This window comes from Crotalus tigris, unplaced genomic scaffold (assembly GCF_016545835.1).
Source record: "Crotalus tigris isolate CLP2741 ecotype Arizona unplaced genomic scaffold, ASM1654583v1 scf7180000018816.262180, whole genome shotgun sequence".
NCBI classification, from domain to species: Eukaryota; Metazoa; Chordata; class Lepidosauria; order Squamata; family Viperidae; genus Crotalus; species Crotalus tigris.
This window is the reverse complement of record NW_024097210.1, coordinates 43,762-62,170: the sequence shown is the minus strand read 5'-3', so window position 1 is coordinate 62,170 and position 18,409 is coordinate 43,762. Positions and strand designations below refer to the sequence as shown.

The window sequence follows — 18,409 nt, the reverse complement described above, 5'->3', positions numbered from 1 at the left end:
GTCACAGGGCAAGGTGAGGCAGGGATCGGGGCAGCTGCTGCCTGACACCATCGGCCCCTGCACACAGAGGCCAGCGAGCACATGGGTGCTGGGATGCATCCAGCCACATGAGACCTCGGCGAGTTAGCGGGCGGCTGGTTGAAGAGGGACGGTTGCCATCTCCGGGGCATGGCCCGCTTGCCCACAGAGAGGGCTCTGAGTGCCGCCTCTGGCACGCATGCCATAGGTCTGCCACCACTGAACTATGGCAAGAAACGTGGCAAAATGGGGCAAAACACACTTAAGAAATGTCTCACTTAATAACCAAAATGTGTGGCTCAGCTGTGGTTGTAAGTCAAGAACTATCTGTATTCCTAATTTTGCTTCTTCCACGCATTAGCATCTGGGGCATAATAAAAGCCAAAGCCAAAATTGGGAGGTGGGTGAGATTTGCATCCAGGTGTAAAATTATATTGGCAAATGTACAGAATCTTACAGAATAACAGAGTCAGAAGGGACCTTGGAGGTCATCTAGTCCAACCCCCTGCTCAGGCAGGAAACCCTATACCAGTGATGGCGAACCTTTTAGAGACTGAGTGCCCAAACTGCAACCCAAAACCCACTTATGCATCTTCAGAGGCCAGGTGGGTGTGGCGCATTGGCTGGGTGTGACCAATTGGGTGGGTGTGGCCCATTGGGTGGGCACGGCTGCGGTGGTAATAGCAGACTGGGTGGGACTAAAAAGTTCAATCAATCAATTCCAACTTTACAAAATCTTTTTTTTCCCATGAGAAGTTGAAATTGACTGATTGAACCTTTTTTTTTTTTTTTGCACACGCGGCGGAGGCCTAAAGCAAAAAGGTTTTATAAAACCCAGCTGATGGCCTAGGGCTGGGGCGACGGCACGAGTGCCCACAGAGAGGGCTCTGAGTGCCACCTTTGGCACTCGTGCCATAGGTTCGCCACCACTGCCCTATACCATTTCAGACAAATGGCTGTCCAGTCTCTTCTTAAAAACTTCCAGTGTTGGAGCATTTACTGCTTCTGGAGGCAGGTTGTTCCACTGAGTTAATTGTTCTAACTGTCAGGAAGTTTCTCCTTAGTTCTAGGTTGCTTCTCGCCTTGATTAGTTTCCATCCGTTTCTTGTCCTGCCCTCAGGTGCTATGGAGAATAGGTTGACCCCCCTCTTCTTTGTGGCAGCCCCTCAAATATTGGAAGATTGCTATCATGTCACCCCTAATTGTTGTTTTTTCTCCTTGAAACCAACCTGGTTGATAACCATTCCTTTTTGCACACTGTCTCCACAGCAGAGATGGGAGGTTTTCTGGGTTCATAAAAGGCAACAGATGGTATTCAAACCCATAAAAGGGATGAGCCCATCTAACTACAGTAGCTGTTGGGATGGAAAACCCTTGTTGGGTAAATCTCCCCAGTTCACTGCTCCTTATTTTATTTTGTGCTGCTTGATAGAAACCTTTAGATTTTTACAGGGGTTCTCAACCTTGGCAACTTTAAGACTTGTGGACTTCAACTCCCAAGTCTTAAAGTTGCCAAGGTTGAGAACCCCTGCTTTAGAAGCTGCCCTGGGTCAGTAGCTCATACTGGATTCCAAGCTTTGAGATGAGACTCAGAGACGCAATGGAAAACACTCAACAAATAGCAATAACACTTGGGCTTATATACTGCTTCACAGGGATTTACAGCCCTCTCTAAGAGGATTACAGGGCCAGTCTATTGACCCCAACAATCTGGGTCCTCATTTTACTGGAAGGATGGAAGGCTGAGTCAACTTTGAGCCAGTGAGAATCGAACTGCTGGCAGCCAGCAGTCAGCAGAAGTAGCCTGCAGAACTGCATTCTAACCACCATGCCACCAAAGCTCAATTAAAAAGTCACTAAACCTCCCAATAGATGCCACCGGTATCACCCCCCCTTATAGTTACCTGGATCTCTTTGATGTGAAACGCCAGGATCAGGATCACTAATCCCACCGTAGAGAGGGTGATGAGGCACTTGGTCATGAAGGCATAAGCAAACCACTGAAAGGAGAGCAAGAGAGAAGAGATGGGTTAAGGAAACTCCTCAAGGATGTGGGCCTGAAACCAGCAAAGGTTTGAGACGTCTGCCTTTGGTTTGAGGGCCATACAGAATGGATGGAACGGATGGAAACTAATCAAGGAGAGAAGCAACCTAGAACTAAGGAGAAACTTCCTGACAGTTAAAACAATTAACCAGTGGAACAACCTGCCTCCAGAAGCGGTGAATGCTCCAACACTGGAAGTTTTTAAGAAGAGACTGGACAGCCATTTGTCCGAAATGGTATAGGGTTTCCTGCCTGAGCAGGGGGTTGGACTAGACGACCTCCAAGGTCCCTTCTAATATTATTATTATTATTATTATTATTATTGATCATCGCACAGTCAGCCAGATGTTCAGACTGGATTTGGCATTTTGTCTACCTATCGAGTCCTTACCCAGGACCTGGGATAGGCAGATGTGGATGTTTGATGGTATTACAGATATCGTCGCAGGATGGAAGCAGTTCCTAGTAAGGCCGCCTTTTGCAATAGGTCCCTTCTAATATTATTATTATTATTATTATTATTATTATTAAGATAAGATAAGATAAGATATAAGATATAAGATATAAGATATAAGATATAAGATATAAGATCAGATAAGATCAGATAAGATAAGATAAGATAAGATAAGATAACCTTTATTGTCATTTTTTTACTGTGGGCACAACGGCACACATCAAAAATGAAATTTAGTTGCCCGCTCTCAGAGTGAAACACATACATGACACACCCTAAAAATATACTATATACAACATATATATAGACCCACACCCCTACATATACATAACAAATAAATATTAAATACTGTCCATCTTGAATATATAACGGAAGGAGGACGCTTGAGAGTTCACAAGGTTAATGCTGTATGGAATGAAACTATGGCTGAATCTGGATGTTCTGCTGTGGATACCATGAAGCTCCTCCCAGAAGGTAACAAGGAAAACAGGTCGTGAAGAGGATCTGTGGTGTCCCAGATAATCATACAGACCCTGCTCAAGCAGCGCTTCTGTGCTATGTCCTTGAAAACACGGTTTTTGTAGTACTGTTGCACTGGCTAACTAACATGGGGGGGGGGTTGTATTTATTTGTTTATTTTCAATGGTATTGCAATTAATTTCCCATAAGCCTTAACCTTCAAGAAAAAGCTTCTCTTTCAGAAACCAGGACTGGCAGGAGAGCATTCAATACATTGTAGGTAATTGTTTCATGTTTAGTTCTTCTCAAGCCCCCATAAACAGAGGAGCCGAGCTGGCGCAGCAGTTAGAGTGCAGTACTGCAGGCCACTTTAGCTGACTGTGTTCAGCAGGTCAGCGGTTCAAATCTCACCGGCTCAAGGTTGATTCAGCCTTCCATCCTTCCGGGGTAGGTAAAATGAGGACCCAGATTGTTGGGGGCAATGTAAATATATATATATATACATTGCTTACTGGTGTACACCGCTTAGAGAGTGCTTGCACTTAAAGCGGTATATAAGTCTCATAAATAAATAAATAAATTAGTCCAGCCAACCTTGGGAAGCACTGAGAATGTTATCTTACCCATTTTGATGTTTTTACTTTGCAAATGTTTCTTTTACTTTTCGTCAGAATACAATGCTCTTTTCTAGGGCTATGCTCATATATTATTGCTGTAATGTAACTGAACAGGTGTCATGTCTCTTTCTAAAAAAAAAACACAATCCAGGTTTGCTTTGAAGTTCTTGGTTCTGCTAACTATAAAAGTAAATGTAATCCATTTCTTGAGATTTCCCCTTTCTCATAGAGAGACTGTACTTTATCAGAGTACTCTAATAAATTGCTTTTAAATGATCTTGGTTGCTTATTGGAAAAACAGGTAAACTGAGGCAGAACCTAGGGCCAGATTTGGCCATCATGGTTAGAGAAGAACCATGCCTTCAAGTCTCCCCATGGCTATTTTGACTTCCATTCCATTTGAACAGGGGACTGAGACCACCATGTTCCTTCTGGCCATTAAATAAGGGCTGCAGAAATGTGTAGGAATGTGCATAAAGCATCTTTTCCTGAAAAAACAATCATAATTTTTCCCCCAGGTGACACAGCAGTTTTAGAAGCTCTTCCTGCCCACGTGGGGATATAAGCAATGGAGGAAACCATATTTTTTTCCTTGAAGGTAAGCAGAGGCATGTCCAGCAAAAACAGCCAGAAGACCCTCAAAGCTGTTGCCATGGCTTGGAAAAAGATGTTCCTGTTTTAGCAATCTTTTTTTTAAAAAAAAAAAAGTTGTGCATTGCATATACATTCCTGCAAATTCTGCAGGGTTTCATTCAAAGGTTTCCATAATAGCTGTTTTCTTCTACAACATACGATTCTGCTAGGTCAGTCTTTTTTGAATAGCAGTTTTGGGGGATGTGGACCTTTGGAAGTTGATGTGTGGAGCCCAGCTTTCCCCAACCTCACACTATGCCAGGGGTGTCAAACTGCCGGCCTGCAGGCTGATTTCATCATACCAAAACTGCACCCACCCCATTGCCGGCAATGCAAAAAGAGTTGTGATACGTCGCAACACGTCACGTTGAGGAAGGTTTATATAAACCCATTGTTTGCCATTTTTGTAATGACATTTGTAGGCCCTTTTCATGGTCGAGTTCTGGAGAAATTAGAATGTTTAAGGGGATTATATTGAGGGAGGAGGAGGAGGAGGAGGAGGAGGAGGAGGAGGAGGAGGAGGAGGAGGAGGAGGAGAGGGAGGAGGGGGAGGAGATGAGAGGAAGAGGATGATAAAAAGAAAGAGCAGGAAGAGAGGAGGAGGGAAAGGGAAGGAGAAGGAGAAGAAAGAGGAACAGAAGGAAGAGGAGGGAGAGAGAAAGAAGGATAAGACAAAAGAACAGAATGAAAAGGAAGAGAGAAGGAAGAGGAGGAAGAGAGAAGGAGAAAGAGATGGTAAAGACCAGGAGAAAGAAGGAGATGGAGAAGGATTGTTGTGATCTTTTAGTGCACGCAAAAATTGAGGTGCACCTTGAAAATCCACTTGTAAAAACTATAACTAAATGCACAGCTGCAGCCATCTGCCAATGGAAGAAACCCCACCAGTGGAATGTGTTCCCACTAGAATTAGCCTCGCACAATACCCTTGCACTCTGGCACCTTGCTGGAGGGAATACGGTAGGTGAATTCACCAATCACATTCAATACCTGGCTATCAGCCGCGGAAGTTGTCTGGAACTCAAGAAAAACGCTATGGCGATAAGTTCAAGGCTAACAGAAGGAAGTCATTGTTCACACAGTTTAAACAAAAGATTATTAACAAGGGATTCACTGCAGGGATCACACCTTGTCCGTGCTGAAAGATCTATGTTTGGTTCCCATTTATTTTTTTTGGATCTGGGACAAGATCAGATATCCTGCAGCAGCTGTTAGGATCTCCGCGGGCCGTTCATGAGACTTTCGGTGTTCCCCTTTTTTAAAAAAACAAAAACAAAAAAATACCCAAACAAAACACCTGGCCTGGTGCCCTGACTGGAAATAGCCAAATTAAATAGGCATTTAATTTCCCACAATTCTCCTAAAGTGGTCTTGAGCTAGGCACCGGTTATAAGTCGCTCTTTGCATTGTAATTTCAAACGGTCACTAAAAGCATGGTTGTAAATCAAAGACTGCTCTTATATGCAGCTCCCAACACATTCCATGCAACGTAAATGTAGTCTTTTATCCCTAAAGATCAGTGGTGGGATTCAGCCAGTTTGCACCAGTTCAGCAGAACCGGTAGCTAATTTTTTGTTGCCCAGGCCCAGAATGGACTTCCAGAAGCGGCATCCACATAGAGAACTGGTTGTTCACATATTTGAATCCCACCACTGCTAAAGACTGTGTGTCCAAGCTGAGTATGTTCAAATTTGAGTCAACAGTGTAGTTCAAAATGCAGCAGCCGCATTTTATGGCCAAAAATCAGGAATCTGGACGCATCTTTCCTGAGTAGCCAAGTTTATTTGAAGGCAGAAGCTTTTGTGAGGTACCGTTCATGTCATCAGATGCACGAGCAGTTAGATTTTATGTAGCTGCTGAGGGAGGCTGCAGCACATGAAAACTTTTGCCTTGAAAACAAAGCTCCTTCTGATTTTTGACCACCATAAAGTAACCAGGTTTTTCTCTTACAATGTCTAATGTTGTAGCTTCTTTGACCTGCCTCTCTTATTCTTTCAATGCAGTGTTTCTCAACCATGCCAACTTTAAGACTTATGGACTTCAACTCCCAGAATTCTCCAGCCAGCCATGCTGGGGTTGAGAAATACTGTCTTTAAGGACCAGGCTTTTTTTTTTTAACGTCCTTGCTGCATGGAAGGAGTTAAATTTTGCTACCTCAAACACAGATGAGGTGAGGGAGTAAGGCTGTGCCAATAGACCCAATCTATGATTGTGTTTTCCTGTTGCCGTGACATTCACCTAGATAAACCACCTTGACACCTGAGCCAAGTGTTCTTTAGAAAAAGCGGCCTGTTTCAAGTGAAGCCTGTCCACCCTGGCCCTCAAGCCATAACTCTGAACATAGTACATAATACATAGAGCTATATTGCTGTAGGATAGCACCATAAAACCTTCCTTGGAAAAGTTTTACAATCTGCCTCTTTGTGGTTTCCAGGGAAGGAGGTACCACTTTGATTCCGGGATCCCTGTAATTCCCCTTTGAGGATGATAAGGAGCTAATAAAAAAAAAAACGCACAAGTACGTCCTTGAGGACAAGGTTTGTTCAGCCTTAAAGAAGTGGCATTGCTCAGGTTTGATTTGGAAAAGAAAATAAAAAACAATGGACTTTGAATCTGGATATTGAAGGACGGCCATGGCAGCAGGGGAGAAACATCCTTAATAAATATTATTGCAATATGTTTACCTTCAGAGATAAACAATCAAGATAATTAACTGTGTTCACCATATAAACACATAAATGCACATGGTTACGGGATCACCATTTCTGATCTTCCCAGCCAGCTTCCAGGAAGGGAAGTTAATGCGGGAAGCTGGATCCACTTAAGGACCATTTGTTTTGCTTAATGACTGCAGTGCTTCGCTTAAGAACTGTGACATGGCATTTGTGTCAGAAACGCTGAGGTACTTCCGGATTGAAAGGATTAGCTGGTGACATCACCGTTGCCTGGGGGATGGCTCATGTCTCCAGCAGGAGCTGAAGCGAAGGACGAGAGCTCACCCCATCCTACTGCAACAGGGTCTCGAACGCTGGCTTGCTAAACTCCAACCCAGCGTCCAAACCACACAAGCCACCATGCTCTATAACTGTGGCAAAAAAGATTGTACAACACACACTCACAAACACACATACATCATACAGACATATGCACATGCTTATGTACATACACAGCAGGTTTTGTCAAAGCACACCTAAGTGAGACTGTGTGGTTTATTGGATCTATTTCCATTTCCGGTTTCCCTACAACATTAGCCTGGGTTAGGCTAAGACAGGGGTCCCCAACCTTGGCAACGTTAAGACCTGTGGACTTCAACTCCCAGAATTCCCCAGCCAGCATGGCTGGCTGGGGAATTCTGGGAGTTGAAGTCCACAAGTCTTAAAGTTGGCAAAGTTGGGGACCCCTGTGCTAAGAGACTGGCCCACAGTCACCCAGGGAATTTCCACCACCTTCTCAGAGAGAGGGGCCGGCTGAAAGTCACATAGTTGCTTCATACCTAAGGCGGAATTAGAATTCGGGGCCTCCCATTTCCTGGTCTGGCATCTTTTACTCTACACCAAACTGGTTTCTTAATCACAGTACTACTAATTATCAGGCTCTGCCTTCTTGCCATTTCTCTCCAAGCACAGCAACATCTGTGGCTTGGTGTCCCCAATGATTCTGGGGGCAGCATATGGGTCTTGTGTAAAGAGAGGCTAGCAGCAGTGAAGCTTTTAGGTCAGCAGAAACCCCACTCTAGCATCAAAGGGCTTCCCTATTCGTTGCTAGCAATCCTGCCACGGACAATTTATAAGGCTCTAAATTTGCCTGTTTTGTAGTTTTAATTTGTATCGGTGTTTTATGCAGATATGCAGGAACAACCTGCTTTTTCTTCAACAACTGTTTTTCTGAAAATAAGACCTAGCTGGAAAAAAAAGCCCTAGCATGATTTTTCAGGATGCTCGTAATATAAGCCCTATCCCCAAAATAAGCCCCCGTTAAGATCCTCATCCAGACGGATGCATTTAGTACCGTATTTCCCCGAAATTAAGATCTAATTGGGAAAAAAAAGCCCTAATGCGTCTTTTGGAGCAAAAATTAATATCCAACCCAGTTTTATTTTCAGGGAAATATGGGTAGGTCAGGGGTCCCCAACCTCCGGCCCGCATTCAGAACCGGAGCAGGGAAGCAGTGCGTAAGCATGTGTGTGTGTGTGCGTCCCCATTTGCACAAGCAGTGGGCAAGCATGCATGTTCCATTTGTGCAAGCAGGCAGCGAGTGCAGCAGGCGAGTGTGTGCCCGCCTCTCACGCAAATGGAGCTGCGTGGTTGCACACTTGCCAGCCACTTGCATGGAATCACCTCCTTCCCACCCACCCCTGCCGGTCCGCAAAACCGGAAAGTTTGAGGAACTTTGATATAGGTAGTGTCTATGAATAAGATAAAGGTAAAAAAATGTTTTTGAGCGATGTTGTTGTTTAGTGGGGAGTGTTTTAGCCTGAGGGGAAGGAGACCTTTTCAGTGAGCTCAGGGGCTGCCATAAAGAAGAGGGAATTAAGCTATTTTCCAAAGCACCTGAAGGCAGGACAAGAAGCAACGGGTGGAAACTCATCAAGGAGAGAAGCAACCTAGAACTAAGGAGAAACTTCCTGACAGTGAGAACAATTAATCAGTGGAACAGCTTGCCTCCAGAAGCAGTAAATGCTCCAACACTGGAAGTTTTTAAGAAGAGACTGGACAGCCATTTGTCCGAAATGGTGTAGGGTTTCCTGCCCGAGCAGGGGGTTGGACTAGATGACCTCCAAGGTCCCTTCCAACTTTACTACTATTACTATTACTAACTGTTCCAGCATCCCCAGGGTCACACGATCAAAATCCAGAAGTGTTTACGACAGTTGTGGTGGCCCACAATGATGTGATCACGGTTTGTAACTTCCAAGCTGGCTTTCCACAAAAAGGAAAGTCAGTGGAGGAAGCCAGCTACAAATTTATTTAACAACTACAATGATGTGCTTAGCCGAGCAAGACACCTGCCTGCCCGCCCGGCGGCGCTCTTCCTCCTGTCTGAGATTTTCATTGTTGTGAGCATTTCTGTTGAGGATTGGCAGTGGGGGTGGGGTGGGGGGGTGTTTGGTTTTTATTCCCCCCGTCTGCTGGGTGGTTGCAGCAGGTTTTGGTCACTTCACATGATCCTGGGACACTGTGACCGTCATAAATATGAATCAGTTGCCAAGCATCTGGATGTATATCACAAAACCCTGGAGATGCTGCAACATTCCAGCTGATCGGCGCTTCTTCTGGGCTCAGCAGAAGTGCCAGGATCAGCACCAAGCTCCAGCTGGAGACTGGCACTGATCCTGGCGCTTCCGCTGAGCTCTGACAGCCCTGCAACTCCAGCCGTCTCTCGCTCAGGCTTGTGCGGTGCTGCCACCGGTTCAGCTTATTCCCCTCCCCCACTACTTTTCTAGGATGGTCACGTACCACCTGCTAGGTGCCAATGTACCACAAGTGGTACCTGTACCACTGGTTGAAAAGCCCTGGACTAGATGACCTCCAAGGTCCCTTCCAACTTTACTATTATTATTATTATCCCTTTTAGCCAGCCCCAGGATCCTCTTCGCTCCTACCGTTGCCAGAAGAGGGAAGTTCCCACCACTGAGGATTGTTGCCTTGTTAGCACCTGTCACCAGACTATCCACATTCGTATTTATCCTGACTTCAGTCCAGCTGCACTATTTTTTTTTCTCCAGTCCTAGCCATGAAGGGAGCAATTGTGCCTAAACAAGAAGAACATACTTGTTCCTTCAACCCAAATTATGTGCCAGAACTGGTTGGAGAAGAAAATAAAAAAGGGGGGGAGGAGAAAAAGGTGTTTCCTGATAGAGAGCTCTTAGCAATATCAAGCACAGCTTTTCCCATTTGTCTTTCCCCTCTGTGCTAAGAAACAAGGGAATAATCGGAGGGGGAAATACCGTAGCTTCCCAAGATAAGATCTGGAACCCTGCAAAGTTCCATCTATAAATCCATTCATTAGGAGCACGGAGCCCAGAATGTTTACCCTTCCTGTTTTATTTTCGCAACCCCAATCTTGCAAGGGATTTCAACTTAGCTCTTCCAATCCCGGCCCAAGGACTTAACCACTAGAGTGTATGGAAGAGAATAAGACATCTAGATTCAGATCTGAGGGTCTCTGGCAGAAGGGTGTAGGACCGGGGCAAGCACCAAGGCATGGTCCATTCATTCATTCCTCACAAAGGGTGACACCTCCTCACCATGCACTCAGGGGGTGGGGCTGACGCGGCAGGGGCTGGTTCCTCGCTGGTTCCAGACGGCCTTGTGGAGCTAAGACTGAATGCATTTCAGCATAGATGGCCACCACAAAATTGTACATTGGCTCCTGGCCGGCCTGGGCCAGGCCCAAGGCAGTGGGGGCCGTTCCCTCACTGTTTCCAGGATGGCTTCGTGGGCCGCCTCTGGCCCCCGGGCCTTGTGTTTGACATGTCTGGATTACAGAATTTCTGAGTAATGCTTTCCTTCACGTCTCCGGCAATTTCTCCACCGTGTTCCCAAACAAGGAGGAGAGAAGACCAAAGCAGACCCAGAAGGGATCCAAGGTCAGGAAAAAAATCAAGGGAAGCTGACCGGCGCCCTTTGCCAATGGTTAGGCAGAGGCAAGGAGCTGGCAGTCCGGAATAAGGAAGAGCCAGTTGGGCAGAGAGCAGACCTCTGAGCTGATATGGCCCCTGGTTCTGTGCCAGATGTTGAGAAATTGTGCAATCCGCCAACTCCCAAACAAAATATTGCTTTTTATTCCACAGGTAGCCCGAAACAAGGAAGTTCCTTCAAGATGCTTCCTCAAAGCTTTTGGGGGCTGTCAATCCAAAGCAAGGACAGCATTTAGCAATTGTGCATGGCCCCCGCAGGAAATCTTCTTCCTCCTCTCTCTGGCACACAGCTTGGACAAACCAGACCGGGTTTGTCACACGCTGATCACTGCAAGATTTAAGGGGATTTAAGGCTAAGATGAATGCAGGATCTGTCCCTGCAATGTCCTGAAACGCAGGAACATCGTCTGGGCCGCTCTTATTACAGGTCCTGCAAGATATGGCTGCAGGTTTTGCTTACTGGCCAGGAGGAAACACACACACAAACACACACACACACACACACACACATATCCTGGTTCTTGCTTTTGTTGCTTCCTTGATCTCTGGGCCAGCAGCCAAATATTTTGTGGGAATTAAAGTCCCAAACTGCCTCCCCTCGGCACCCTTTTCACGATGGGTTGTTTTGAATGTGAAGCTGGCACACTCGGAACGGAAAGTTACACAGCAGCTGGTTCCCAAGAAATTGGGATAGTGAAGCCCGGCGTTTGCACGCTTCAGCGTTCCTTTGCTTGCCATTTCACACCTAAGGCACCAGAGTGGATGAAGTGGCTGCTGGTAATCAGCACCCCATCATGGGGGCACTCTGCCAAAACAAGCCGGATATCGGGGTTGGTGAGGATCAAAACGCACAACCACTTTGCATAATTCTTTCACTTCAAGCCAACTTGCTCAATACTGGCCACAGAGCAACCGGAAAAGTTTTAATATTTGTTCCTCTCACGCTGTGGCCCTCCAGGCTACAGCTTTGGGGCCAAACGGTTTTAAATGAAATCTTATTTATCCTACAGAAATAATAACGTTATAGATAGTCCTCGATTTACAATCATTCATTTAGTGACCGTTCAAAGTTACAACAGCACTGAAAAAAGTGATGTTCTACCAGTCCGAATAAGGACAGAATGACAAGAGTTGGAAGGGACCTTGGAGGTCTTCTAGTCCAACCCCCTGCTCAAGTAGGAAACCCTATCCCAGTAGTTCTCAACCTGTTGTCCGCAGACCCCTGGGGGGCTGTCAAGCGTAGGCTTGAAGAAATGTTGCGCTTTAAATCTTGAGTTAAGTCTTGGTGGTTCGGGGCCACAAAAATTATTTAAAGGAGGGGTCTGTGGTGAAGAAAGGGTTCAGAACCCTTGCCCTATACCAGGGGTAGGCAACCTTGGCTCTTTTATGACTCGTGGACTTCAACTCCCAGAATTCCTGAGCCAGCCATGCTGAGGGAAAAGGGAGAGGTTTCCATGCTGAGCCAGGCTGGCTCAGGAATTCTGGGAGTTGAAGTCCACGAGTCATAAAAGAGCCAAGGTTGCCTACCCCTGGGCTAGACCATTTCAGACAGATGGTTGTCCAATCTCTTCTTCAAAAGTCCTTGCACTTATGACCACTGCATCAACCCCAAGATCACATGATCAACCAGATCACCAGATACCTACCTCCAGAAGCTGTGAATGCTCCAACACTAGAAGTTTTCAAGAAAAGACTGGACAGCCATCTGTCTGAAATGGTATAGGGGTTTCCTTCCTGAACAGGGGATTGAAGTAGATGACCTCCAAGGTCCCTTTATTTATTATTATTGTTGTTGTTGTTGATCATTGCACAGTCAGCCAGATGTTCAGACTGGATTTGGCATTTCATCTACCTATCGAGTCCTTACCCAGGACCTGGGATAAGCAGATGTGGATGTTTGATGGTATTACAAATATTGTCGAAGAATGGAATCAGTTCCTAGTAAGGCAGCCTTTTGCAATTGACTAATGGCAAATTTGTCAATGCCAACGATGGCGTTCAAGTGGTGCTCCAGTAGTTTTGGGATTGCACCCAAGGCGTCTATTACTATTGGTACTACCCTTGCTTGCCTTTGCCACCGTCTTGTAAGCCAATAGGAGAAGTTAGATTTGCTTAATGATCGCATGTTTCACTTAAGAGCCGCAATGATTTGCCTAACCACTGTGACAAAAGAAATTCGTAAAATGAGGCGTGACTCTCTTAACAATCTGCCTTGCTTAGCAATGAAAACCCCGGGGCCCAGCTTTTGCTGTAAGCCGAGGACCACCGGTTGAAGTAGCGGTTGTCGTCGTTATCGTTTTAAATCTTGTTCATCCTATTGCACAGATAGTCCTCGACTTAACAACAGTTCATTTAGTGACCGCCAAAGTTACAACAACACTGAAAAATGTGACTTATGACCGTTTTTTTTACAATTATGATCTTTGCAGCTTCCCCATGGTCCCATGATATAAAATTTAGATGTTTGGCAACTGGCATGTACTTGCGACGATTGCAGTGTCCCAAGGGCACGTGATCCCTTTGGTGACCTATACCAGGGGAATGGGGAAGCCAGATTCACTTAACAAGCGGATTACTAACTGCAGTGATTCACTTAACAGCTGTGGCAACGGGGCAAAGTTCACTTAAGAAATGTCTCACTTAACAACAGAAATGTTAGGCTGAATTGTGGTCGTAAGTCGAGGGCTATCTGTAGTTGCAGCAGCGGTAACGTTGCATTGTTATGACTACGATTGTTATTATTAAGGCACAGATTGGGAGGAAGATGGCCGTGGAAAGATCAGCATGCAGAAAAAAAAATTGTTCTCTTTTGCTTCCTAGTTGAAAATAAAATACGCCATTGGATAAGGACGCCCGGTCAGATCCCTGAAGGGCAGGAATTAGCTAATAAATAAATAAACCAATCCCATGTTAGTTTTATCTCATATTTACTCTGCTATTCTCAGTTCTTATATTTTGAGCGGTTGCAACAACTTGCGATAACTTGCTTGGAACCACCCATGTTAAGCTGAGTTTTGCTGGGAATTACTCAACGGGTCGGAGTTTTCTCTAATTCCTTTTTGACCCTCCTTGCAAAGACAAAATGCAAATTGCAACAGACTTCTAGACTGAAAAGGTCAACTGAGTGTGACCCAGCAGTGACACTTGAACTGCAGAGGGACTCTCGGCCCCATGGTGCACACCCAAAGGCTCACCATCTCTCAAGGTCTTCAACTTCTGCAAGCAGATCTTGCTGCTGGAGAATTAGGGACCCAGCCAGAGAGCCAGGCTGGTGTAGTGGTTAAGATATTGGCCTAAGGACCAGGAGGCCATTGGTTCTAATCCTGCCTTTGACACGAAGCCAGCTGGGTGACCTTGGATCAGTCACTCTTTCTCAGCTCTAGGAAGGAGGCAACACCAAACCATTATTGAGATCTGCAGAGATTTGTCTAGGCAGTAGCTAGAAGTCAACACTGACTTGATGGCACCCTAGAATTAAAAAAAAAGGGATATATTTACATAGTGGTGTCCATGGGGCATGGGATAAAAAGGTAGGATGGTAGCCACAAGAGTGCAAATCAAGCCCTGCCTGAGATTTTGGGGTGTGTGGGAATGCCTTTCTATTTTGAGGAGAAGAAGGAGGATCCACATGTTCCCCTTTCATCTGCCAATCTCCCTTCGGATGTCCTCACCCCAAAAAGAAGAGAAATGGGGACAGATTCATGCAAAATCCAGATGAACACGGGCTCAGTCCTAGTTCAGATTTAAGGGGTTCAAAGGCAGCTTATGTCACAGCATATTGCATGAACCAGGCATGAAGGCATAGTTGCTTTTGTAAATATCGCCGCCAGGTGACGTTGTTGTTGTTAGTTGCAAAGTCATGTCCAACCCATCGCAACCCCAAGGACAACGTTCCTCCAAGCCTTCCTGTCCTCTACCATCTTCTGGAGTCCATTTAAGTTCTCACCTACTGCTTCAGTGACTCCATCCAGCCATCTCATTCTCTGTCGTCCCCTTCTTCTATTGCCCTCAATGTTTCCCAGCATTAGGCTTTTCTCCAGTGAATCCTTCCTTCTCATTAGGTGGCCAAAATACTTGAGTTTCAACTTCAGGATCTGGCCTTCCTTCTAAAGAGCAGTCGGGATTGATCTCCTCTTGGACTGACCGGTTTGATCGCCTTGCAGTCCAAGGGACTCGCAGGAGTCTTCTCCAGCACCAGAGTTCAAAGGCCTCCATTCTTTGGCACTCAGCCTTTCTTTTTTTTTTTTTTTTTATATTGCACTCAGCCTTTCTTATGGTCCAACTTTCACAGCAATACATTGCAACTGGGAAAACCATGGCCTGGACTATGCGTACTTTTGTTGGCAGGTGATGTCTCTGCTTTTTAGTATGCTGTCTAGATTTGCCATAGCTTTCCTCCCCAGGAGCAACCAGGTGACATTACAGCTTCAGAATCTCTCATCTTGCCAGAAGCCAGTCAGACAATAGATTTCCAACACTGTTAAAAGTTTCCCATAGAATTCAGGGATCAATGAATCCCTAAATGTGAGTTTCTAAATGCTGCCAAACTATAGTTCCCAGAAATCTCAGCCAACCTGGCCAATGATGAAGGATGCTGGTCATTGTATTCTTTGCAATGTCTGCAGAATTAGCAAGTTAAGTTCTCCTTGGCTGTTCTGTAGAGCTTTCAGCTAGATCTAACTTGACATCTCATCTGGCTCTCCAAATGTTTGTGAAAATTTGGGGAAAAAGAAGTGTGGGCACCCTACCCTTCCCCCAGTTTGAAGGAAAAATCTGAGATCTGCTTCAAATCAGCAGCAGCCCACAAAGTCCCATTTGCTGTATTTATTTTACGAAATAGTCTTCATTTCAGGATTTCCTCATTACGTGCAAGTTCAGGCTAAGAAAGGATCAAGTTCTGGTTTTTTTTTTACTGCATCTAAACTAATAAATTCCATTCCCCAGATTATGCACAAGCATATACACTAAATGCACACGCATCTATTCACACACATCTATTCACACAGATCTGGACAGACTTGGGCGCTATCTAGCAAAATGAAATTCAGTGGTGAAAAAAGTAAGGTTTTATCTTTAGGCAAGAAAAACCAAATGTAGAGATATAGTATAGGGGGTACCTTGCTCAATAGTAGCAACTGTGAGAGGGATCACGGAATCCTAGTGGACAATCCCTTAAATAGGAGCCAGCCGTGTGCTGTAACTGCCAAAAAGGCCAACACAGTGCTAGGCTGCATTAACAGAGGGATAGAATCCAGAGCACGTGAAGTATTAATACCACTTTACAGTGTCTTGGTAAGGCCACACTTGGAATACTGCATCCAGTTCTGGTCACCACGATGTAAAAAAGACGTTGAGACTCTAGAAAGAGTATAGAGAAGAGCAACAAAGATGATCAGGGGACTGGAGGCTAAAACATATGAGGAACTGGAATTTGGGTATGTCTAGTTTAACGAAGAGAAGGATGAGGGGGGACATGATAGCAGTCTTCCAATATCTCAGGGGCTGCCACAAAGAAGAGGGAGTCAAGCTATTTTCCAAAGTGCCTGAACGCAGGACAAGAAGCAACAGATGGAAACTGATCAAGGAGAGAAGCAACCTAGAACTAAGGAGAAACTTCCTGACAGAACAATTAACCAGTGGAACAACCTGCCTCCAGAAGTGGTGAATGTGCAACACTGGAAGTTTTTAAGAAGAAACTGGGCAGCCATTTGTCCGAAATGGTATAGGGTTTCCTGCCTGAGCAGGGGGTTGGACTCAATGAACTCCAAGGTCCCTTCCAACTTTATCATTATCATTATCATCACAAGAAAAACTTGGGAGAAAGAAAAAGATCGGGAAAAAGAGATTCCCACTGATGCTTCCTCCCTGTTGCCTGTTTTCCCGTTTCTCAGGACGACTCTGCCTTTGAGACACAAGTAGGATTTAGTAGGAAATTCTAGACAGGTTACACTTCAGTTGGATATTCAGTTCTTAACTTGAAAGGAAATAAATTCTCTTCCCCATCAAATTTATGTTTCATGCAGATTAAACAAAAGGAAGGTTCAAGACTCAGTTTCCTGTCCAGATCCAGATCCAGATTCAGATTCAAGAAATCTGGATCCAGGGGGGGAAAAATGCCTCCAGTCCTGGAAGATTCAGCTTGCATCTTGGTTCTTTTCCATGTTGTACTTAGTCTAGTTAATTGATCATTTTAACAGAATAACATCATTGGAAGGGACCATGGAGGTCTTCTAGTCCAACTCACTGCTCAGGCAGGAAACCCTATATACCATTTCATTTTCTACATCCCTATAACCATAAAACCATAAAATTACATTAATGCTTAATGCCACTAGGCTAAACAGCACGTTGAGCCAGTTTCAAAACTAATCCATCTTGGTGCATTGTGTGAGTGTAGCAACTGAGAATGCTTTTTTTTTTTTTTTTTACAAACACTGTTTTCTGAATACTTTTTAATAAGTCCATCAACCAGGATTTTTGTCCTGGTTGAGCAGAGTGGCGTTATGGAATGTTCATTAACATTCCAACTTCTGAGAGAGGAAGGTCATTTATGGGGTGTTTAAGCCAACTACATCTTTTCCCCCATGTTAACAGAATCCCTAAGCTGGCTCCTGTACACTTCCTGCAGGCAAACAGCAAAGCAACAAATGTGACAGCACTTTTTCTGGGATGCAAGGCAAAATCACCTTTGAAGCAAAGGCATGTTATTTGCAAATGTCACCTCTGAAGAACTGAAGAAGCTTCTTGGGCGAGAAGTGAAATATATTCGAGGAAAAACAAAGTCCAGTTGCCTTAAAAACACACACACACACACACACACCTTTGAATCACCCGTGAAGATCATTTGGATTCATCCACTGAGCACTGCACCCCATCCCATATGTATAATATCTGGACCACATTGGAGGATCCTTTGCCACGTTGGCTAAGCAGAGACTCCATATTCTAAGGCAGTCTACCTCTAGATGTCAGAGATGTGTAAGAGAGCCTGCACACAAAGGTACGAGAGCATCGTTTTGGTGTCCTCTCTATGCAACGCTGCAAAGCAGGCTATGATTTGATTCCTGGGGCAACAAATTGCTCATGGAGAGAGGAGAGAAAACACAGCATGCTTGCTGCGAAGCAAACACACATCCCTTCTATTATGTGCAGAATAACAGAACAGAATAACTTCCCTGGGGAGTTTGGTGCCCCAGGAATAAAACCGCAGCCTGCTTTGCAGCATTGAATAGAGAGTCATCAAAACAATGCTCCTCTGCCTTGGTGCCAGGGCTCTCTAGTCCAACAACCCTCCCCCCCATTTGAGCAGGAGACCCGCTACTGTTTCAGATAAGCAATCTCTCCAGTGAGGGAGTGCTGACATGATAGCAGCGTTCCAGTATCTCAGGGGCTGGCCCAAAAAAGAGGGAGTCAAGTTATTCTCCAAAGCGCCTGAAGGCAGGACAAGAAGCAACAGATGGAAACTAATCAAGGAGAGAAGCAACCTAGAACTAAGGAGAAACTTCCTGACAGTTAGAACAATTAACCAGTGGAACAGCCTGCCTCCA

At 45.1% G+C, this 18,409-nt stretch overlaps 1 protein-coding gene across 2 annotated transcripts in view; it reads right to left on the bottom strand.

Annotated features, from left to right (window-relative positions):
- LOC120313891 (intermediate conductance calcium-activated potassium channel protein 4-like) overlaps positions 1–18,409 on the bottom strand; it is a 34,936-nt gene that overhangs the window by 10,264 nt on the left and 6,263 nt on the right. The window contains exon 2 of one of the 2 annotated variants that reach the window (XM_039356279.1): positions 1,923–2,018. The exons of the other annotated variant lie outside the window; for it this stretch is intronic. Coding sequence (XP_039212213.1) covers positions 1,923–2,018 — 96 coding nt within the window. The remainder of the gene's footprint in view (positions 1–1,922; positions 2,019–18,409) is intronic. 2 annotated transcript variants of the gene reach the window in all.